This window comes from Eufriesea mexicana, unplaced genomic scaffold (assembly GCF_001483705.2).
Source record: "Eufriesea mexicana isolate 0111107269 unplaced genomic scaffold, ASM148370v2 scaffold1902, whole genome shotgun sequence".
Lineage (NCBI taxonomy): Eukaryota > Metazoa > Arthropoda > Insecta > Hymenoptera > Apidae > Eufriesea > Eufriesea mexicana.
In genome coordinates, this window is record NW_016909996.1 from 404,076 (window position 1) to 429,043 (window position 24,968).

At 36.8% G+C, this 24,968-nt stretch overlaps 1 protein-coding gene across 2 annotated transcripts in view; it reads left to right on the plus strand.

Moving 5' to 3' along the window:
* The window catches only part of LOC108549365 (protein couch potato), a 182,339-nt gene that overhangs the window by 100,078 nt on the left and 57,293 nt on the right, over window positions 1-24,968 (plus strand). For both annotated transcript variants that reach the window (XM_017902718.1, XM_017902719.1), the window contains exon 3: window positions 18,017-18,070. In XM_017902718.1, coding sequence (XP_017758207.1) covers window positions 18,017-18,070 — 54 coding nt within the window. The remainder of the gene's footprint in view (window positions 1-18,016; window positions 18,071-24,968) is intronic.

Genomic DNA, 24,968 nt, shown 5'->3' on the forward strand with positions numbered 1-24,968 from the left:
TAGCAGAAAATTTTTCAATTCGTATCCTTCTTTAGCCAAAAAATCATGAGCGCAAAGGGTTAACAAAAGAAAAGAAATAAAATTAGTTTGCGTAGGTATATAAAGTTAAACATGGAACTAAATTTTTTAAAATTCTGAGTGGAGTTAATCGATTTGTTCTGTACACCATAGTCGTGCATGGTGTACCATTAATTTTTTTGTCCCTCGAGATGAAATTGAAATAAAATTGCGTGATCCATCGAATCGTAGGAAATTATTATTTAAAAATAAATTCGCACGATCCATCGAATAATGTGAAATTATTATTTAAAAATAAAATCGCCAGTCTCTTATTTCTGCAAGAATATTTTATCAATTGCTCCAAGACAAGATCCAGGTTGCTAAAATTCATGACCCGTCCACGAAATTTGATTTTCTTGTACTCGAAACGAATATTACGTAACGGCCACTTTATGGCGAGTTCGCATGGAGTAATCGAGAAGATCTGGTCGAGTAGGATTTACTTCGAGATGTACCAATTACTCGGATGAGGGAAGAATCGTTTCTGGATGTTTAAAGTAACAGACAATGATTTTCGCGTGGCAATAGAACCGGTTTGTACTCGGAAAGAGCATTGTTGTCTCTTGGGTGGAACTAGAATTGCGATGTGGTCTATTACAAATAGCAAAGTACATGGTTGTATTGTCCAGTGTTAATTCTTTCTTGAAGAAAACGATGGTTTTTATTATTCGAGAAATTTTCTATGGTGTAGCAATTATGTGCCATACAATAAGATTTCGATGGAACAATTGAGAATCCGATTTCTATGAAATGCAACAAGGCTTTTGATCATTTTTTAACAAATTTGAGACATTACTCGACCAATTACGTTAAATTATAAAATATATAAAATCCTACGAGCTGTGAGTTTAATTTTCGAGTCGATTAATTTAAAACAACGAAAGGTAGAGATTTGTTTTCGATATAAGAAGTTGAGCATTGATCGAGTTGCTCGGTACTGAAATTTTTAAAAATTCTGAGACTCTGGAGATAATCACTGTGATCTGAGAGTGACTCTTGTGTTCCTCATAGTGACGAGGATATATGGAGAAACAAAACTACAGATTGCGAGTCACTCTCATCGCATAATTCACCTAACAACTCGCGTAAAGGAGAATTAGGATCGCATTCGGCTGACACGATACTAATTACATTGAAATATTACTCCTGTGAATCGGTCTTAAGAATTATTTTGAAGGTACACGATTTTCGGAAAATTTGATTATAACAAATACCCAAAAAATTCAAAAAGCAGAGTTAATCGTAAATAAAATAAAATAAAATTACAAATTACGATTTACTCTGTTCCCATAATCCATAAAAATTCGCCCAAAATGATTCGAAAATCGCATCCACTTTAAAATTAGAAAAAATTAGAGAATATTCTTGAATTTCGAATTTCAAAAATAAAATTACAAATTACAATTTACCGTGTTTCCATAATCTACCAAAATTCGCCCACAATGTTTGGAAAATCGCATCCCCTTTAAGATTAGAAAAAATTAGAGAATATTCTGGAATTCTGAATTTCAAATCTCTTGGAACCTCGTCGGACTTCGAACGCTATAACCATTCGACCAACAGATTGTCTAATTAATTTAAACGGCTTATTTTCCGCGAAACTAATTTCGCCACGGAAGGTATAAAAAAGCTGGGGATACTCGGAATATGCAGCGTTTATGACTGGCGGAAACACGGAGGAAAGTAACGATTTAATTAGATCCGCGATCCACGCGTAGATCGCGGAGAAAAGAATCCAGGACGAGCAATATTTTTCCGCAACGCGAGATCGTTTTTGCCTGGCGAATTTTGTCAGGATGTTAAAGAACGCGTTATACATGCCCAGATAAATGTGCCAGTAGCTATGGGCTCTCTAATTACGACTCCGCTAATTAGTACCATCGTGTGCGTACAATTAACAGTTTGATAGCTTAATGAGCTTTATGCCCGCCGTTCCATACGGATGTAACAAATATTTATCTTACTGCGATTCTATGGCGGCGTTGCAGGGATTCTGCAATTCGCGCGTTGTATCCGCGGAGTATCGACGGTGAAAGTGCAGTCTAACGGGAAATCTGCAAAGAAAAAGGTATCCCCGCGATGGCATCGAATGGTGATGTGCAATTTACAGAAACTGGAAATAAAATTCCAATTTTATTTAATTTTCTGGAGTAAAGATGAGTCAGAGGTCTTTACCGTTAGTGGTGGATGAAATATCAATAACAATAAGAACAGTTCTTTATTTAACCCTTTGCACTCGACGATCTTTTGACTAAAGATGAATAGGAGTTTAAAGATTTTCTGCTATAAAGCTAGCGATATTTCTTTCAGTAATAAATAAGAAATCGTATAATAATTAACACGTAGAATTATTTGATTTCGATAGCTCGCACACCGTTACATTATATTAAATTTGACATATTAATTAATATCGAACTTCGAAATTTTATCTAATGGTGACTGATGGTCACTTCTCGAGTGCAAAAGCTTACCACGTTGTTGACTGGTGACGAGTTAACTCGTCATTGCACTTGCATTATCCATTTCAATTTATGAAACCCAGGGCGAAATAGAATACTGCGTGTGAAAGTGATTTTGAAGATTGGATTACAAAATAGTAGCCGGTGACATGACATAGCTTCTGTGTAAAATTGCCAGTCAACAATATATTAATTACAAAAAATGATCAAACACGAATATTAAATATAAATCTAATTAATTTCTCGCAGTCACATGCTCACACATATTTTCACTATATCACTCAATTACAACTGACCTATCCCCAATCTCTTTGGTTTGTTCTTTCCATTTTCATACATTACATAAACATACACAATACACGCAACACTTCAATCATTACAATAACCTGAATTCATTAGATATTGGCATCCATGCATACTTGTTCCACTCGTCCCTTATATATTCAAAATCTATGTTAACCATTATCACATTTATTGCGCACACTCATCCATCACTTGTCACGTTAACCCCATCGAACCCGTGGAGATTAAAACCATAATTCCCGTCTTGCTGACCACCCCGTTAAAAGGAAGAAGAAGTATGGAAGAAGGAGAATTTTAGCGGCAACTTTTCCCTTCGATACCCTTCGACGTCCCTCGAACCGACCAAAAAGACGCAACGACAGATTTAAAAATAGCGTAAAAGGCGGAAAAAGGGCGGGAAAAAGGAGGGGAAAGCGATCCAATATCCCGTCCAACTTATCAACTCTTGACCTGTGCCATCGTCGGCTACCTCGATCTCTTCGATTTTTCTTCAGGGGAGTCTCTTGGTATGAAAAGAAGCACATTTTTAGTCATTTTTTCCGAAGAAAGCGTGAGAGTTTTCGATGCAATTTTTCTGGCGCCCATTCATTTATGTTTCGAGAGTATTCCAAATTTTTTTAAGTAAAAAATAATAAGAATTATAGTAGTTATTGAAACGCTTAGGTCTCTCCAGTGTTATCTAGTGGTAAAAGAAGAAGCTCACGTTTGGTAATTTTTTCCAAAGAAACCGTGAGAATTTTCGATGCAATTTTTCTGCCGTCCATTCATGCATATGTCGAGAGTATTCCAAATTTTTTTGAGTAAAAAATAATAAGAATTATAGTAGTTATTGAAACGCCTAGGTCTCTCCTGTAGTCTAGAGGTAATAAAAGAAGCACACTTTCGGTAAATTTTTTCGAAAAAACCATAAGAGTTTTTAATGTAACTTTCCTGTCATCCATTGTCACATGTTTCGAGAATATTCCGAATTTTTTTGAGTGAAAAATATTAACAATTATAGAAGTTATTATTGAAACATATCTACCGGATAATTGATGTATTCCCCTTGATTTATGCTGCGATTGCTATAAGATATTGGAGTGGTCATCGTTTGGTTAGGGATGTATCAGAGTTAGGATTCTGATTATCAGGCATATTTGGGTTCCAATTATCGCCGGGTAGTCAAATATTGCGGATAATTGGGCTATATAATAGTATAAGGCACGAAGAGATAAAGACGATGAATATAGTTTGGAACACAAATACGAATGATCGATACGAACGATAAATTTATTTACTTGCAATCGTAGATAATGAAACGGGGTGTACATCGGTAGTCTTTACAGATATTCTCATTCCATCATGCCAATGATGGATCGTATTATTCTGAAACGAATAACGAGATATTGAAGCGAATTATGTTATCGTGTAGCACAAAGAATATTACGTGTTATTTATTCGATCATTGCCCACTATCAGTATGGCGTTTAATAAGACTTAAACCAGTGATCGGCATTGCGGCAAACGCGTTAATGAATTAGTAAATTGCTAATGATACGAAGCATTGCGTGATATTTTCATAGCTCATTTATATGACAATAATACGCAATAGCGTACAAAAGAATATTCAAATGTTATTTAAATTATATTTTATAACAGCGACGAATTTTCCATAAATACGATTATCTTCGTCGCTATGTTATATTTATTAGGCCATAATCAGTACAAATTACCGATGCTCGATAATTACCGATAATACCGAAGTAAATAAGTACCGAGAATTAATTCTAATTTTCTTTTATGAGATATCTTATCAACATCTTAAATTCGAGTGTAAACGCTGAATAATATAATTGCAAGAAAAATATTCGAATTATCGTAATAAATCGGTAATGATTTTAGACCTTGTTACTCTCGAACTATTATACTCACGGATACCCTCGTAAATAATTTATGTGTATCCTAAACGCGAGTATAAACATGAATTTGTAGATTAGAAAAGAATGGAAAGAATAAATTAAAAAATAAATTTAAGAGAAAGGAAGGGAAAAGGAAATAGGAAATGCGGATATGATGAATAATGCGCGAAAGAGCATGTTCGAATTTCACCTCGCAGCGAGAAAACATGGCTGATTACCCAAGAGCCACGCGACACTCGTTAATCCGGCCGCGATACGGATCAAAGTTTCAGGACGACGAATTTTAGCGAAGTTCGATCGAACGAAACCGAGCTGTAAGGTTTTACGAAGGGGATATTAAGGTCCCCTATAAATAACCGTAAATCACGCTACCTATTTAGGCTGCCGTTGCATACACGTATCCGCGAACGGCGAGCCAACGCGAGATTGCTAACAGATTTCGGTGAGTCCGTATTGATTTTGCCTTTGCCGCCCACTGCCGGAGTGCCAGCATGATTAATGATTTCTCTCACTGTCCAATTTCGATCCGACTTTTCCGTCAACTTTCCATGAGAGTATCGATATCGGTGGCTAAAATTCCTTTTTTTTTTCTTTTAAATTTCTTATCGTGAAGAGATATTTAAATCTTTAGGTATTTAGGCATTTAGATATTTAAATATTTGGGTATTTAGGCATTCAGATATTTAAATATTTAGATATTTAGGCATTTAGATATTTAAATATTTGGGTATTTAGGCATTCAGATATTTAAATATTTAGGTATTTAGATATTTAAATATTTAGGCATTTGGATATTTAGATATTTAGTTATTTAAATATTTAGACATTTAGATATTTAAATATTTAGGCTTTTGGATATTTAGACATTTAGTTATTTAAATATTTAGACATTTAGGCATTTAGATATTTAGATATTTAGGCATTTGGATATTTAAATATTTAGGAATTTAGATATTTAGGTATTTAAATATTTAGTCATTTGGATATTTGGATATTTAGGTATTTAAATATTCATGCATTTAAATATTTAGATACTTAGCTATTTAGGTATTGAGATATTTAAGTAATTGGATATTTAAATATTCAGGTAATTACGTATTTACGTACCCAGGTACTTAAATATTTAAGTATTTAGATATTCACGTACTTGGATATTTAGATATTCATGTACTTAGATGTATACGTGGAATTAATGGCGGATTATGAGTTGCTATTGTTAATTTACGTGCCTCGATTAATCATTACTGAGGTTGTCCAATTTTGGATTTAAGTTTCCTTTGAATTTGTTCGTAAACATATCGATATCGATAAAAGGAACTCGTTTCATAATAAATTCTTATCTTATAAAGCAATATTTAAATATTTAGATAGATGAAGTTAATGGGAGATTACGATTTCGATATTTCTAATTTGCACACCGTGTTTAATCGTTTTTGTGACTGAGCAATTTTTGAAAGCAGATATTCAATATTCAGATCACGTGAAAGTGATATAATGGATTTTCACCAAGTGTGTTCAATTCGTATAATACCATAATTAACCATTTCTGTTGCTGTTTAACTTCGACACGATTCTTTCCTTTTCCAAAATTTCTCGTATTAAATTTCGAGACATTTCCCAATATTTATATATACTCGAGTAACACAATTTTGAATGTAGGTGAAACAGTTGCATAATGAATGCTCCTAACCTCTCATTTATTCCCAAAATTCGATCTATATATCAAAAAATGAACAAGAAGAATCAGAAATATCAGAGATATCTCAAACAATATCAATGCCTAGAATCATCATAAAATTTCTAAATTTTATTATAGCATTCTATCGATCTTAGTATCAAAATCGGAAGTATCTGATTTACGATTTCCGTTATAAATTCATTACACCGGAATTCGCAACATAAACGATCAATTTTTACTGTCCTCGAATATCGACCTATATACTATATACTCTCTGAGAAAATTCACGTTTCGAGTTTGCTTCTCGAATTCGAAATGTCGCAATGATTAATGGTGCACGTTCTTGTTACGTGTTTCTAAATTCGAAATTCTGTCGCTCGTAAATTCTTGATAATAATCTGACTAATATGACACAAGTATTTAGGCTATTATCGCAACGTGTTCGTACGTGTTGACTTCGATGCATGATCGATAATCCGCACGTTCGATAAATCTCGAGATGTTGAGAGCCATGGATCAACCGATCAAAGTCGGAATCACGTTGATCGATGGCGTTTCGAGACACGAAGAAAAATGCAAAAATTTGTTTGCTAAACACACACGCGCATATTTGCAACAATCGAAACGAAAAAACCTCAACGATAAATTTCCAAATCTCTATTGACTCTGGATTTTTCATAGCTTCGCTTCTTTGCAGCTTTGTATATTTATCTCCGTTTGTTTATCAATCCGATAAACACGACAAGCTGTTTCGCTGCAAAAATGAAATATATATTTTTTCCATTCTTTTTACGACCGGGAAAAAAGAAATTGTTCGCGGTAAAAAATGGGAAAGAAACTTACACTTGGTAAGTAATGGAAAAGTTGAATTAGAACCATTCAGAGAGATTCAAAATATTTCGAAGTATTTATTTCGATTTTATTTTGTATCTTTTAACATTTACAATTTTGTTGGTTCATTAAAATGCTTGGAAAATTTGTTTCACCTTTAAATTGTTATTTTTACAGTATCTCTTTGTGTTTTAAAAAGATTAAAAAGTTGCTCACTATACCTCAATTTTCTTTGATATTTCGATTATTATTTTCACAATGTCTTTCACTATTTTTACAATTTTTTACATTTTCAATCTTGCTTATTCGTTAAAAGGTCAAACGATTTTCCAAAATATTTCAATTTTCTTTGATATTTTAATTATTATTTTGCACAAAGTGTTCCTTTTACCTTTTTCAATTTTTAACATTTTCAATCTTGCTCGTTCGTTAAAGGATCAATAAATTTGTCAGAATAGCTGAATTTTCTTTGACATTTCAGTTATCATTTTTACATTTTTCTTTTTCTTAATTTTTTGGTATTTACAATTTCGTTCGTTTCAACAAAGATTTTTCCTTATTTCGAAGTAGATTTTCCAGATTTGCAATTCTTGCTGCCCCCATCATCTTCAACGTCTACAATTTCTTTTCCCATTTTTGCTTTTCCCTCGATGTTTACGTTTTCCTGTGTCTTTCTAAGATTCTTTCAAGAATCCCCGCAACCGTCCCCTCGACTTTGATAATATTTTCTTACGTTTGCTGTCCAATTCTCTCCGCTGTAATTCGATTGGATTCAGGTCAGGTAACTGTGGTAACCGATCTATATAGATCGCGGAACGTTGCTCGAACGTAGCCGGGAAATATTAAGGCGCCACAGAAACGAGACCTCGGTTACAGATTTCAGAAGAACCCGGCGTTGGTATTAATTCTGTATCAGCTTTACCCTTATCCCCGTGTCACGCTTTGTTATTGGCAATTTCATTCCATTGCGAAACGCCCAACTCGAAACGATCTTCGATAAGTAAGCTTAAATCACCGTATCTTTTTAATCCGTTATCACGTTCCGTAAATTTCCATCCGATTCCGAATGGTCCGAGGATGTTGGATCATGGGAACGCTGAGAGAACAATAGAAGGGTTCGTGTGGGAAAATACCATTGGAATTTTAAATTATCAATTTTTTAAGAGACTGAGGAAATAATGCGCGATAAATTTCCAATAGATTTTAAATAGCAATTCCATCGCAGAGGAACTGAAAACGTTGGAAGCGTTCATATGAAAAAATATCGTCGAAGTTAAAAATTATTATACATACGATAAATTTCGAGTGGATTTTGGACATTAGAGGATGTTGCATTTTTTAAGAGAGTAACAAAATGTACGATAAATTTGAAATGAATTTTATAATTGTATGGATCATGGGAGCAGTGAGAACAATAAAAGGGATCGAAATTAAAAATTACGAATTTTTTTAGAGAAAAGAAAAATAGTTTATTTCTTTTACCACCTTTTCATTTTTATTTTATTTTTTCTCTGTACCAGGTAAATTTTTATAGTATCATAATTCATAGTAGTCCGTCTTAGTCATTCTGTGTTATAGTTACTTCGATTTCCAACTATTAAAATACATAATTACTTAAAAATTAAAAAAAAAGAATTTACACGAGTCGTTCCCTATACGAAATTTGTAATTTTCTTATATCGTTAATTTCAGATTCCCGTTTAAAAAATAATTTTTAGAAATTCCCCTCGAATTCGATGAACTTCGATGAACTGAGAATTTCTTCATTTCCCTTGTCGATGAATTCTTCATCAATTTTTCATCGCCGAGTGTTCTACTATGATTATCCGATAAATCCTGACGCAGATTCGACGTTATTTAAGATCGCAAATATCGCTGTATTTGACGAGGAGGTCTGTTTACTGAAAAATAGCAGATCCGAAGATAGGAGTAGAGAAATAGTAGGGCAGAAACAATTGATCAGGGCGAGAGGTTGAGCCGGAGGATTAGATTAGCTGCGATGGTTGAAAGAGAAGAAATACGAGAGAAAGGAGAAGAATAGAAGGTAGGATTAGAAAGGGAAGACGAGGAACGAAGGAGTAAAGGAAGTGGAAAAAGTCGAAAGACCGAGTAAAGAAACGAATGGTTGCAAGTTCCTATTTCCTTGCCAGAGGCTGGAGTAAACTGCCGTTGGCGTTAGTAGTACCAGGAGCCATTATAACGGGCCACACGCGAACAGTCGATTCGATATGAGAGTAATTTAATCGAATTTTTTGAAATTAAACTTTACATCGATAGATTCGTCATTTCAAACAACGGAAATGTTTGATCGCTCGATAGGGACGGCAAATTAATTTTAGAAACGATCTTTAGTGGTCGTTCTTTTATGTTGGAAGATTCGAGGATCTTACAGATAGGAATCAATTGTTTTTATTTCGATCATAAAAATATTTACGCGATATTTTGTGCTCTCTTCCATCCTTACTCGATTGTCCCTGGGGCTACATCCGTTACTTATTTCCAGAATAACAGAACCGTTTCCACGTGGGTTGAAAATTACACGAGAGTTGCTTCAGGTCAGAAACAGTAGTAACTTCTGCCAATAAAATTTTCTGATCCTAATAAAACTGTTTATATTTCCAGATTCCTATTTGTTATCCGGGAAAAAATGTACGCCATGATAATAATATAAAAAGCTCAATAATTGGCCTGAAAATTTAAATTTATCGAATTTAATTACTTCAATCGTCCAATTTAGCAAATATCAATTAATCTCGTCAAAATTAATTTTGTTACATAAATTTGATTATCGATTGAATCTTATTCAAATATATCATATCTGTCCAATGAAGAAATAATACAAATTTAATACAAATATAATTCTATTTAATTCGTTCAATTTATATTTATATTTATTTATAATTATATTTATAAATAATAATAGGGAAATTCCAAAATCGTTAATATCTAGTTAAACACCTGTCGAAATCTTTGCTATAAAAATTTGTAGAAATTTCAAAAAATACGTAATCTCTCCAAATTCACGCTCGCGAACCGAGATCCCGAATAAAAGCATCCTTCATCCCTGCCCTCGAATAATAAAAAAAAAAGCCCAAAAAATATTCGCCATCCACAAAGGAGCGTAATATTTATTTAGCATTTGGAATTAGCACGTTGCGCGAATAATTCAGCAACAAGCCACCATTGTTCTCGCCATGCTCGCCCGCGAATCCCGTCCCGCTCTCGTTTATCTCTCGCACCGTCATAAATTTACGATCAGCTTCGTAATAGGATTCTTCCACGGAATAATCGCCGTGTGTCGTTGATTAATCGCCGAAAGCAATTTTAGTCGAGTCGAACGAGCGTGGAAATTTCTCGCAAGCTCTCTCTCTCTAAATCGCTCGAACCCCGTCGCGATTTCCCCGAAAAATCCTTTGTCGATCGTCACCGTTGCCGCGGAAATCGTCATGTTTTTCCACCATGCTGTTTTTTAATCGCCACGTTGTTTTTTAATCGTCTCGTTTCCAAAAACGAGCGCGTACCACGTCGTATATTTGTTATTAACCCCTCCGAGTTTGTTACTACAGGGATGATAACCGGATTCGCTTGTTCAGGGCTGCCGCTAATTGGGTTTCGTTTCGGCTAATTGGAGGATCTCGCGTTTGAGGAATGGCCAACGAAATTGGGAGATTGGACGGAATCGCATGGCCCGTGGTTATATTTCAGCTGTTCACCGGTTAAATCGACTAATTTTTCGGAATTTTTGTCGCAATGTGCGATGACTTAACCTCTCTGCTCCTAACACAGCAGCGCGCCGGTTACAGGCGGTAGCGTCGCGAACTAATTTATACACAGCAACGCCTCTCGTAAGTTCGGCCGAGGAATAATCCGTGCAATTCGAATTATATTTATTCAGTCTCCATTTTTTAAACTGGTTTCGATTATCGTAAAGCAATACTTTAGAGAAATGTTACAAATTATGGACCAAAATGGCCGAAAAATTTGTATACCTCGCTTTCTAAATGTATTTTTGTTTCTTAAAAGTATCGTAATTTTCTACTAGTTTTAATAAACTGTTCAGGTTCTATCAGGCTTTCGAAATGATTGCAAAAAATCTGGGGAAGCTACAAACGCGCGAGTTCTTAATATTTTTTTCAACGGAGTTAATCGATCAAAGTGACAAATGGAAGACACTTGACATTCGACGAGCTATCGGATGAATGGAAAATCGGGAAAGATTCGCACAATTGTGTGAATATTTCTGCTCGCTATTCCGTGCTGCGCGAACACTGGGGGGGGGGGGGGGGGGGGGGGCTGGGGGAAGAAAACGATATTTTTCGGCGAGTGCATCGGGTTTGACGAGCGGACAAACAACTGGAAGACTGAAGAGAATCGGCGATGTGTTGACACTTTTGTTGAATATTTGGCATTCGATGGACGAGTGAACGATTGGAAAATTGAAAGGGAATTGAGTAGTCGATGCATCGATATTTTTCTATTTTGCGTGTGATTTTTCTAACATATCTGACTAATATACACAGATATATTCCTTAATTACGAGTATCGATAATTATAAAAATGTCCCAAATCACGGATATTTCGCTTCAAATATATCCGAAATTGGAAAATGAACCACGATGAAGCTGCAATCTTCGAAGCTTCGATCAAATTTTCCCGAAATTCATTTCATTTTAGCATAACATGCATGGTCCGAAAAATACTCCATAAATGGTAAATTAATTTCTTTCAGATTTTTTGCTCATAATTAACCACATTCATTGGCCCATTTATCTCTTTTGGAAAATCTTTAACGAATGAATTGAAATTCCTGAAACCTTAATGAATTGAAATTCCTGATCTTCGTTAAGTAGAACTCCTGGCAGTATTTTAGTCCGGAAAGGCTGTTGAATTATTTCATAGTTTATTTCCTATTGCATTTACGTATTCTGCAATAAAATGCAACTATTCTCGGCAGAGCAGCGATTACCGACACATTCGAAGACTGAAAAGAGATTGGAAGATCGGTGAGGAGCATGTCAATACAGTTCGGACTACTCACTCGGATTTAGTATCGAACTTTCGCACTGCACTTTGCATTTCAATCTTTCAAACCACCGCGCAATCGATTTATCGCGTTACAACTCCGACCGTCTGCAGCATGGAAGCAATGTTCGAAATTGAATATGCATAAACGCGTTCCACTGGTCGCAGATTCCGAAAAGAAAATTGTCAAAGATAAGAGCCACGGGGCTCGTTAATGGTAATTTATTCCGCTTTAATCGCCGCATTATGCCCGTATAATCACCCTTCGTTCTAATTTACCATATAGTAATATGCAAAACGCGGAGAAACATAATATCTCGCGAAGAAGGACTTCGGGCATGTCGAGGGATCAAAAATGGTGGGTAACGATTTTAAAGACGCGCGGGATTTTTGAATCTCGAAGAGCCCCGCGACGTAGCCGGAAGTTCCGCCATTTTGCCGATGCAATCCGAAAAACCTTGTTCCCATTCGAATCTGCGAATTCCCAGTCGATACGATATCTTTCTTATTTTCTACGCCAGAGAGATAAGTTCTTTTCGGCGAATCTCGCGAGCGTCAAAGTTGGTCGAAAATCGGAAGAAAAATGGCGGCGTTATCGTCAACGCCCGCTTCGAATTTATTCGTCTAGGTTTCTAACGATCGGTTGTTCGCTTATCTGCAATAGCTATGCAGCTGGAGAGACAAAGAGTGATCGTTTCTTTTTCTTTTTTTTTTCTTTTTTGTTTTTTTTTTAATATATTTATACGACGACGTCAACTAGGGAAATTCTCTAAACTAGGGAATTTTCGAAGTCGAGAACGCGTTGGACGAAGAAAAGAAAGAGAGGAAAATGGCGACTGTGGAACACGCGAAAACGTGTCCCACGAGTTTCATAAATTTCGTGGGTTTATTTTAAATGTGGGTCGAATATTATTATTCTATTCGAGTTTCAAATTCAGAATATATTTTATAGTTGGTAATTTATAAATTTCGTTCCTCGGAAATTTTTAATCGCTCCAAGAATTTTCTCATTCGATCAATATGCAAATGTAATCGCATTTACAACGAGAAGCTTCTTTTTTTATAATGGAAAACGAAGGCAGGAATTTAGTTTCGAGATAGTCTGGGTGATTTTCCTATTTTTATCTGCAAAGAAGTGGCTTCAAATGGCGCCACTGGTGTACAAAGAATTAATAGGTTAATGCTCTGAATTGATATCTCTGAAAGGAGGTTATTAGTTTTACGAGCTTAATAATTTTCAGATTTCGCAGAACGAGGAAAGAGAATTTTTGGTGTATGATGTCTATATTTTATTTATCAGGACGAGTAAATGAAATAAAATTTTCAATCTTCGTTTCCTACGTCGAGTTACTTACTAGGTCAGAGTTGCAAGGAGACAGCGATTTTACGATACTCCTGGTGAAAGAAGTCCTTTTACTGAAAATATCTTTCACGGTTATCGTTTTAGTACCATTGGAAAAGCGAATAAAGTGCTTTCAAGTTTGTCTTGCTAGCGTTTTCAAATATGCAGAAGCCCGGTATCCTGACAAAGTAAGCACTTCGAAATAATATTTAACGGAACGAAGTCGTTTCTTCCGGAATTAATAATCATTATTTCCTTTTTTGCAATTAAAATTTCTCTTTCGCGCGACTCTTCCTCGAGACGCTTTAAATTATTCGCGAAACAAAATATTTCTCCATCTCCTCCTATTCGTAGAAGGAATAATTAAATTTTTCAGTTTTTAAATCATTTTTCCAGCGACGGAAAATTGATTTATTCGCAGAGGAATATTTTTATTTCGGAGAGGTTTCGCGGAGCTTTCTCTTGCCCGATTTCGAAACCGTATCGAGCATTCTTAGCCGACGAAATCGATTCGAAACACTCGAACGTTGTTCCTCGTAAGCATTTCGCTGCATCTTCGTTATTCAAACGAAACCGAGCAAGATCTCGATAACCGTGGCTGTATTCGAGGATTAAATTAGCATTAATGGTCGCGATTAATTCAAGCTCGAGCACCGGCAACCGATCCAAGTGTTCGTCGATAGAGACCCTGAGCTATTCTTCGGGAATGGAAGAGGAAAAACTTTCGACCAAGGAGAATCTCGGTGTGACAAATCAACCGAAATTGAAAAATAAAAAGTTTGTCAAACTTGGGTCGATAATTTCAAGGAAGGGATATCCTCTTAATTCGCGAATCTTCTACTTCGCGTATTTTAAGAAAATAAATATTTAAACATTTACAGGAGATTCTTGAGAATTTTCCGGGATTCTTGAGAAGAGGGGATCTTCAGTCGGGATGTATTCGGGGATCTCGAAACCCGATTATTTGGAATTTTACACACCTCTAATCAGAAGCCATTGATTTATCTCTGAAAATTTTCCAGAGCGAATTAGGTACTAAAAAATTAAAAATTTCGAATCGAGATCTCGCACACCTCTAATCAGAACTCATCGACTTACCTTTGAAGATTTTCCAGGGCAAATTGGATACTCGGAAATGGAAAATTTCGAATCGGGATTTCGCATAATTCTAATCAGAAGCCATTGATTTACCGTAGAAAATTTCCCACAGCAAACTAGGCACCTGAAAATTTCGAATTAGGATCTTCTAAACCCATGATATTTACATTCAAATTTGTCCTTTTTTTTTCTTTGAATTAAGGAATAAAAGGAAGGTTGATTTTGATACATAGAAAATGGTATGGCATCTGAATGTTTTATACGATGCAAGGCGAGTTTTGGAATACGTTGCTTTTGAGTAGATGAAAATAGCCCTAGGGAGATGTTACGCCACCTAAACGAGACACAGCAGAGACCTAACACGTAACGCATTTTTGTGTCGCGTGGCATAAGGGTTCTGGAACTTCCAATGTTATCCATTCGCAGCAAAGTAAGAGAGAAACGGTGTTATTCGTCGAAATAAAAACGAAATGTCATTGTCTCAGGAGCGAAGTTTAGGGTAACACGAACGCGAAGTAACAATGTTGCTGTGCTTTTATAAAATCGTGTTTCTATAAAATACATACAGTAGTATGTATCACGTGTAACAAATGCAAAATTGAAAAGAAAATTTGTCGTTATTTCGAAATATATTTCAATTATGTACGATAAATCATGGAGTAATCAAAAATATTCCAATAATAGATATCCCAGTTCGATGCTGAATTTTCCTTTCCAATTGTACGGGAAAAATAAATCGTCCAACAATTAAAAAATAATATATATAATAAAATATAAAAAATAATAAAATAATAATCGAATAACGGGTAGTATTATTGTATAAAAATATTTTTTCGTCACCCCGTCCTCTCTCTCTTTCTCAAGTAAGAAGCACATAAATATTTAAAAAGAAGATTGACCAGTGGTGACTTCACGAGCTCTAATTTATGCAAAATTGAACATACAGAGGCATCAAAGATAAAAGGATTTACATGTCGTTTCATGATATAATACCCGGTATACTTGAAAATATTTCAATCGAATTGAAATTCTTCTTTGACCTACGTTTTATGTAAGCTGTTAAAAAATTTTCAAGCTCCTATCAAAACACTTACTGTTAGTGGTGGATGAAATATCAATAACAATATGAACAGTTCTTTATTTAACCCTTTGTACTCGACGATCTTTTGGCTAAAGATGAGTCGGAGTTCAAAGATTTTCTGCTATAAAGCTGGCGATATTTCTTTCAGTAATAAATAAGAAATCGTATAATAATTAACACGTAGAATTATTTGATTTCGATAGCTCGCACACCGTTACATTATATTAAATTTGACATATTAATTAATATCGAACTTCGAAATTTTATCTAATGGTGACTGATGGTCACTTCTCGAGTGCAAAAGGTTACCACGTTGTTGACTGGTGACGAGTTAACTCGTCATTGCACTTGCATTATCCATTTCAATTTATGAAACCCAGGGCGAAATAGAATACTGCGTGTGAAAGTGATTTTGAAGATTGGATTACAAAATAGTAGCCGGTGACATGACATAGCTTCTGTGTAAAATTGTCTGTCAACAATATGTTAATTACAAAAAATGATCAAACACGAATATTAAATATAAATCTAATTAATTTCTCGCAGTCACATGCTCACACATATTTTCACTATATAACTCAATTACAACTGACCTATGCCCAATCTCTTTGGTTTGTTCTTTCCACTTTCATACATTACATGAACATACACAGTTCAAGCAACACCTCAATCATTACACGCGTACTCATTTATCACAGTAACCTGAATCATTAGATATTGGCATCCATGCATACTTGTTCTATTCATCCCTTTCTTACAGACATACAGACAAACGTTGTGTCACGTAATGCTGTATTTAATATTAAATCTTAATTAAACAACCCCTTTCTTCTGTGTCGTGTTTCGAGACAGACTAACGAAATTAAGAAGAATTCCAGTGGAATTCGTGGAAAATCCTGCTTCGTTTGCCTAAAATTGTTGCACTCTCATCGCGTGTGCTGTCTACGACAGAATGGATAATTGCATGGTAGATATGCAAATTTCCGAGATTCTCCTCTATCTACGAACAAACACGGTTTTCCTTCGCAAAACTAACTTCAGTTCCTACTCGACACTTTAAGGATCTCGCTATGCGAACTCCGTCTTACAAACCCATTAACATCGCTCATTATAAAACGACTGCCTCGTGTCAATATAGCGGTGTGCTAACGGAATAATAGCACTATAATAATAATTAAATGCGAAACGAAAATTTAATAAAATCGAGGAAACTTTGAAATAATTTTTAACGTTATAGAAATAAATAATTAAATAATTAATCATCACATATAGTAGAACGATTAACACTTTGACTGGCTACGGTGGTCATTGGTGACCGAAGCACTTGAACTACTTGAACTACTTGAACTACATGGAACTCCTTTGAATGAAAATTGACAGTTACTGTATTTTGAATATAAGTGCTAATTAAAAGATACTTTGAAATAAAAAGTGACCTATTGAACAATTGAAAATTTTTATTAGAACGTCTAAAACATATTAGAACAAATCTTGCATCTAGCGGTGCACTCCCGTGGCGTCCTGAGGAAAACACGTAATTTCGGCGTGGCAGTCAAAAGGTTAAAGAAATTCTTTATTTTTAACATTACCCAGTGTCATCGGACCATTCCCTCGTTAAATATTCAAAAATGAAATTAAATAATAATTCGGATAATTTTTCCTCCGTATAATACTAAAATAAATAATTCTTATTTAACAAGATAAGTAAAATAATTCCTCCGCAAGTACGGCGTTTATAGAAATAGTTTCATGCTCGATATTGTACACCAACCAAATCGCAATAGTGAATCGAAGCACCTCACAATCTCGGTAGATATTTCACGATTCACGCGTCGCGATCCATCTATCATCTCGCGACGAGGACGAGAATTTTCCATTAACCTGTTAACTGGGAAAAACGAGTTAACTCGTCACTCGTATCGTCCTCGTCTCGAACGTGACAATTCGCGTACCTGTGTATCTCTTACCTTCGATACACTATTGCGATATTCGACATACCTACCTTACGTCATATTCGTCCCCCTCCCCCCCATTCGTTTCTTCCAGGCTAAAATCGAAATGGACCGAATTGCCAAATCGGTAAACAAACAACGAAATTATTTTTCACTTGCAGGAACCAGCTTCTGATTTAACGTGCGACCCAGTTAACAGGTGAACGTGTCATGATCCTCCACTTTAGTCAGAACTTTGCACGCTTTATCTCTTGCTTTGTAACGACACTCAGGAATTCGCTCTCTGTTTCAGGGGTACGAGGGGTCCCTGCTGAAAGTCACAAGCAAAAATGGGAAAACAGCGTCGGTGAGTCATTATTTTTTCAAATTACCGGTCATATTTCACCGCGTGATATCTCTCGCTCTGTGACGCGTGTTAAAATAGGAAAAAAATAAAAATAAAAATAAAAAATAAAAATAGGAACACAGGAAAAGAAGGAAAACGAAAAGCAAAGTGGAGTAAAAGGTGGAAAGAAATAAAACACGCGGTATCACGTGCTTTTAACGATGGATCCGCTCCAGATTTCCGCTCAACCATTTTCCATACGCGTTTATCGAGGGAAACGAAGAAAGGAGAGAAATAAAGGAGGAGATGGAGAGAGAGAGAGAAATGATGGAAGGATGAAATCGAGGTATTCCTTCGCGGGTACACTGATTCCCTTTTACGATTCCGCAGATTTTTCCATCAATCGATGGAACAGGTCGACAAAGCGTCGAGATTTTCTTGCGATTATTCGTTGGCAAGGAAACAGATGGGAAAACTTGCCGCGAACCGGAAGTTCCAATCGAGTTCCACGGCCGAGAATAGTTCGTCCGCCTTCGAGGATAATTTTTCCTTTTTTCGATTTCTCTGCCTTTGTTCGTTCTCGTCGATTCGAACGCCTCGATATGGATAAAAGCGGCGATATTTTCGAGAATTTTCGTTTTACCTCTCGACTGCGTGTTTTTCCGATGTTTGCGCAAATTTTAAACAGCATTTTCTCAATTTCGTTCAATATTCTGCCAGCTTTATTTCCATGCTTCCGTCTGATAATTTATTTATGCGAAAATTTTCGACTGCATAATTAATTGTGAAAAATTGCGTGCATTGGAAAGTGGCGCTTGTTGAGGGAAATTAAAAAAAGCAAAATGATCGTTCTCGAATTTTTGCATACACGCTCGAATTAAAAATAGGATAAACGGGTAATATTTTGTACATCTATGAACGAGAGTCCTTTCTTCGAATATCTCGACAGCTTATTTCGAGGATAGAAGATATGCAAATATTCGCAAACGATCACCCTGCTTCCGAAATTTTCCCGTTCAATTCCCAAAAATTTTGCAGAATGAAATAAATTCATAAAATTAACTATAATTTTACTCGCGTGCTTACCAATATTGCCTAATGACGATCTAGATCTTCCGTTTTAACGCGAATAATTAACAGACTGGAATCGCTATTTCAATTAAAAAATTCAATAATTTCATCCAGTCTTATCCTCAAAAAATTATTCGAGTAGCCGAGCTTCCTCTCGACTCTATTCACCTCATTCAACGAATCCAGAAAAATTCTCTGGCACCGACAGTCAAAGGAAAAGTCGGTTTCAACGACTTATAAGAGTCGTTGAAACCGAAAAAGAAAAAGGAGAAAAAAATATAGCGGATCTTTGATCAGAACAGAACAGAATCAGTCAATCTGTCTCAGAATTATGACTCGTTCAATCGTTTTCTTCCTTAAATGTACTTTTATGCTCCCATTTATGCGATAACACGCGAATACGTCGACGAGGAACCGCGTTAAACGCGTTTCACGACTAAGTATAATAGCATCGTCAGCCAATCGCGATTCTTTCATGTCGCAATTTTTGCATCTGAGAATTTACAACAGCTCGTCTCCACAGATTTAAACATGATTTCCTCCGTGTCGATACAATTAGCGCTAACTATATCACAGTCTAAGCAACCTTTCTTCATTATCATTATTATTATCATTATTAAATTTTCAGTAAAAAATCCCGCATTCTCGCTATGATCGCCCGATTTTCATTTTCCACTTTTCTGCAAAATTCCTTTTAGTATACGTGTTACGAATTTTTCTTACGAACCCCTGGCGCTCGACGAAACACTATGCCGCGACAACGCAAACATGGCCGCTGTTTTCCCTGCCGATCGCGTTCCACCTGATCCGCACCAACGTAAACGTTATTCCCCGATATTCTCGCCATCGTCGGTCCGACTTCGCTTATTTATCGTTAAACGCCGAGCGGAGGATACCGTTCGCCGGAAGCGTCTCGATTTGATCCGGTCGCTCGGTGAGAAATATTTTTCCAAAGCTCGGCATACTCCATTTATCACGATGCGCGGCTGTTATCGACACGGACACGGGAAACGAATTAAACGAAACCGCGAAGAAAAGCCGCCGCAATGACTCGCGCGGAATCCCGAAGATTTCATCACCGTTACGACAAATCGATCTCGAACAGCGTCTGCCCGCGCGGGTAACGAGAATCCGGTTAGCGATAAACGCGTTAAAGAGGAAGAAATTTACCGTAATACGCTTGAATATTTAGCGGACGATTTACAGACCGTGCACGCGTAATCTCTCAAACTGGAACGCTCTTTCGCGATTAGGAGCTCTTCGCGTGTCCCGGGAACCATGGCAGAGAAGCTTTAGCGATGTCACCGCATCCCACCCCGCTATTTTTTCCCGCCAGGAGAACTCGCGAAAATATTTCCCGAAGGAAAAAACGACGGGCAGGAAGCCTCGAGTTGGAAATAAACAGGGGTCGGAAGTTCGGGTGACCGAAGCAAGTTGGATTCCGGGTTTATCACGGTTTGCCGAGGGAAATTTTTTACTCGCCACCGGTCGTCACTCGAGTGTTATAAATCATAGTCGCGTCCGTTGCCACAATGCTTGGAAGGGAGAGGGAACGTGCAACATTAACGAGCCAACGACATTAACCACCGGTAGAGAAAAAGGAAGAAAGTGGCAGCGGGGTTACGTGAGTCACGTAACAAGGGAAAACGCCTAATCGATTCGGGTGCAAAAAAATACATCAATTTTATAGCCCGCGGAAGGCACCGCGGCGGCCATACTCGGGCCAGATATATAACGCCGTGATAACGTTAATTTATGCGCCGACTATGGAACACGCGCGTTACACGCGACACAACGTTGCCGGCGTTAACGTTGGAAAATCTTTCACTCCGCTGGAAGCATCAAGCGTTTTCCTGCGCGCGTTTCTGTGTATTTATATGCACCTGCGCGTGTGTGTGTACGTGCCCGCTTTGTGCGACCACGCTCGCTCTGGCCTTTACCCGAGAATTCTAAAATAACGCGAGAGGGGGATCGCATCGACCCGAGAAAGGAATGCATTTTCGCTCGAAGGATGTTGGATGACGTCACACGTCGGGGGCGAATTTGATCGGAGGCTTGAACTGCCGTCCCACGGATCGACCTCGTTTCCACGGGGTTGTATCGTGGAAACACGCGCGATTGGAAATTCGAGGTGTACGCATAAGGGGATCGCGTGGGACTCTTGTAATAAGGAGCGAAGAGAAATGTAGAATTTACAGATAATAATCGAAGAATTTAGAGATAGCAGAAAGCGGGTTGGATAATTCAGAGTGGCTAGTGAAGGGTGGATTCGATGGGAAATGGAAGAATAAGCTTTGAGTTCGGAGATATAGCTCGTAGAGAGTTGCCGAAACGCTGCAGCTCGCTCCCCCTCCACCGAGAGTCGAGTTTCCCCCACCACCGAAACCTGAGCTATCCCCACTACCTGGCTCACATGGTAGAGCACGCGAGTTGACGTCGCGGTGTACGAGAGTGACTTAGTTCGTTGTTTGGTTATGGAAAGTCTTCGTTTCGTGAATTTTGTATACGTTTTTGTCAACATTGTCAATTTTTACGTCGCATTTTCTGTATAGATAATTATCTTACACCGGATATTTTTATTTTACGAAAAGATTCCGCGTTTTTGATACCAAGAGAAGAAAAGATGGAAGAAAAATTATCGTAACTCCATTTCCCAAATTTTGAGAACTCACAGTGTCAAAGTATTTGGTTGACGTTTAACGTGTTGACTCATAAAATTGTAGACATTCTTACTTTACTTTTTCATCGATAGGTTCTCGAAATTCCTGTTTAAAACCAGTCTTCGTATTTACTGCAAGGTGCACGCGACAGCACAGCAATGACACGAGACGCGTTATATTCTCTTCTAATTAGAAGAGACAACGTGTATTTATTAAATGTACTTTTAATTACGAAGCAGTGTCGAAGAGGTGAGGGGAACAATGAAAAGAAGCAGAGGGTATATATCCGAGATTAGACGATGTCCGATAGGTGGCAGCAATGGCCAGTAATCCAGCAAGAGGCATTAGAATTCAGGAAAAATCCTGAACGGTGTTATTTAATGCAAGAAGAATATTTCAGAGCTGTTTAATACACCTTTTTCCATAATCGCGGAGGAATAATGACCAAAGTTCGCGCTCGCCATGATTGTCCTCTCACAGGTATCACTGGCACGGTTAGGTACGAGCGGGAAATCGATACGAGTTTCGTCTACCATTTTCTCGCGTTAATTGCCTCGACAAATTCGACTTCTCGTCGATCCGCGTTGAAATTTAGGACGAAAAGCGACGCCATCGTTCCCGGCCAGTTTCCCAATTCGAAATTCAAAATTCGCTCTCTTGAAATCCCTCTACTTCGGAGCTGGCTAGTTCTCAGGCGGCGATAAAAAGTCGCAACGACCGCTGGAATTGCGGTTGTTGTTTCCAGGTGAAATTCTCGCCGATTTAACGCTTTCTTTTCGCGTCTTCCACAGAGTGATATCGGTGGATTCGCTTGACCGACGAACGCCGCTTTCCACTCTTTACTTTTACAGATCCAGATGAATTCCATAGTTCAAATTTCACTTGCCATTAACGCCAACTTCGATGTCACTTTCTACCTTGTCGAGAGGCCGGTCAAATTTTCGCCTGTTTTTAATATCTCTTCGATTCTAGAATTTCCCATGCGAGAATTTCCATGTCCCTTGTGATTTTATAATTATAATAATTTTATAAGTGAGACGAATATTTGTTATTCTGTTACGTTTTTAGGGACAGTGTTTGGTTTACTCGGATGAAAATTATATTATAGTAAATTTTATTCTTCAGTAGGATTTTTAATTTTTGCTCGCATTAAAGATTAAAGGGATGCGGATATTTTTACCTCCCTGCAGTATCTTCCAATCAGGAACACTGGTAATGAAAATAATTACCGAGCTTGTCGATGAAAAGAATTTTAATATTATTAAAAATATTTCGCAAAAATTGATTAAATTATCTTCGTTGTTATAAATTAGATTTAAATTTAGGTGAATATTTTTGGAAATAACTGCGATACCATTTTACTCGAAATTTGTACATTTCCTAAGCAAGAAGGTACCAGTAATTTTTAATATCTCTGCGATTCTAGAATTTCCCATGCGAGAATTTCCATGTCCCTTGTGATTTTATAATTATAATAATTTTATATTTTAGACGAATATTTGTTATTCTATTACGTTTTTAGGGACAGTGTTTGGTTTACTCGGATGAAAATTATATTATAGTAAATTTTACTCTTCAGTAGGATTTTTCCCTCCAATATCTTCCAATCAGGAACACTGGTAATGAAAATAATTACCGAGCTTGTCAATGAAAAATATTTTAATATTCTTAAAAATTGATTAAATTATCTTCGTTGTTATAAATTAGATTTAAATTTAGGTGAATATTTTTGGAAATAACTACGATATCATTCTACTCGAAATTTGTTAAATTTTCTAAGTGAGAAGATTTCGCCTATATGAAACCACGATCGAAGCCTGTTTCTGCAAATAAAAATATGATTAAACAACCTCGAGTAAACGCAATTTCTCCGTCTGTTTTCTCCGCGAAGAAATCTCTTTGATGCCTTGTTGAAAAACATAACCTCGCTATTTTCCTAAGAGAATCCTCGGGATTCCTTTTGTCGCGCTCAAAGGAGCTTAGAAGAAGCGTAAAATAAAAATGGAGCTTAAATCGAGAACGGCGAATCCTCCTCAGAAGTTACATCTCTCCTGCTGCATCTGTCCAACGGGTACGTTTCCACCTCGTGACCGCCATTTTACCGGAAGTGGCGAGAACAGAGGACGGCGAAGTTTAAATGGAAGAAAAATGAAGCTCGTTGGCGAATTATGGCAATTTGCGAATGCGATTTATTCGCCGCGGGGGTAGGGAGCAGACGAGGAAGGGGTGAAAAATAATTCGCGCCATTTGCAACTACTTTCGACGACTTTGCTCTTCGCGGAATTGGGGAATTTCTTGTGGAAAAGGATAGAGGAGAAGAGGGAGACAGTGTCGGAGAAAGTTCGGCTCGATTCGCGACGTTTTCGCGTTTTTCTGCGAACATCCACGATGTTGCACCACCGTGACTGCATCGCAATTTTCCAACCTTCGATTATGCGGAATCACGGCGCGTAGCTGCTTTGCGCTACATGCATAATCGCGCGCGTGTACTTACAATTTTCCGTCGTCAGCGCGCGTTGCGCGAATCGTTTTCCTTATCTACATTTTTCCTGTCTATCGATACACCGTGTGCGGGCAATATGGATGATCGCGAGGGAAAATTTGTGGCCGTGCAAGGAAATTAAATGGCGTGTACACTGGGGGTGCTTCAATTTAAATTCGAGAATTTTTTGCATAATATATTTTATTTTATTTATTTGCATGTGGGAGCAGAAATATTTTATAAAGTGCAACTTCCGCGTTAACAGTATGTATAAATCTTGTTATAGGGGAATATCCGAAATTAAAAGTAATTTGCGTAATCGAGGTATGAAATGTTAGATCGTGCGAGGGAATTAAATGTCCTGTATTCAGGGTGCTTTAATTTAAATTTGGGTATTTTTTGAATAATATATTTTATTTTATTTATTTTCATATGAGAGCAGGAATATTTTATAAATTGCAACTTCCGCGTTAACAGTATATATAAATTTTGTTATAAGAATATAACCGAAATTGAAAGTAATTTCCTTAGGTATGGAATGTGAGATCGATTAGTAAATACTGTCGAATTTTTGTAGTTTCTTTCTACTTATTTGATATAAAGCAGCGAATATAGCGACAGTTTAATTAAAATTATACAATTTTTATCGTATAATTACGATGTAAAAAATTGTAGATTAAAATTCGATGAAAATTTTTCTGTCTCG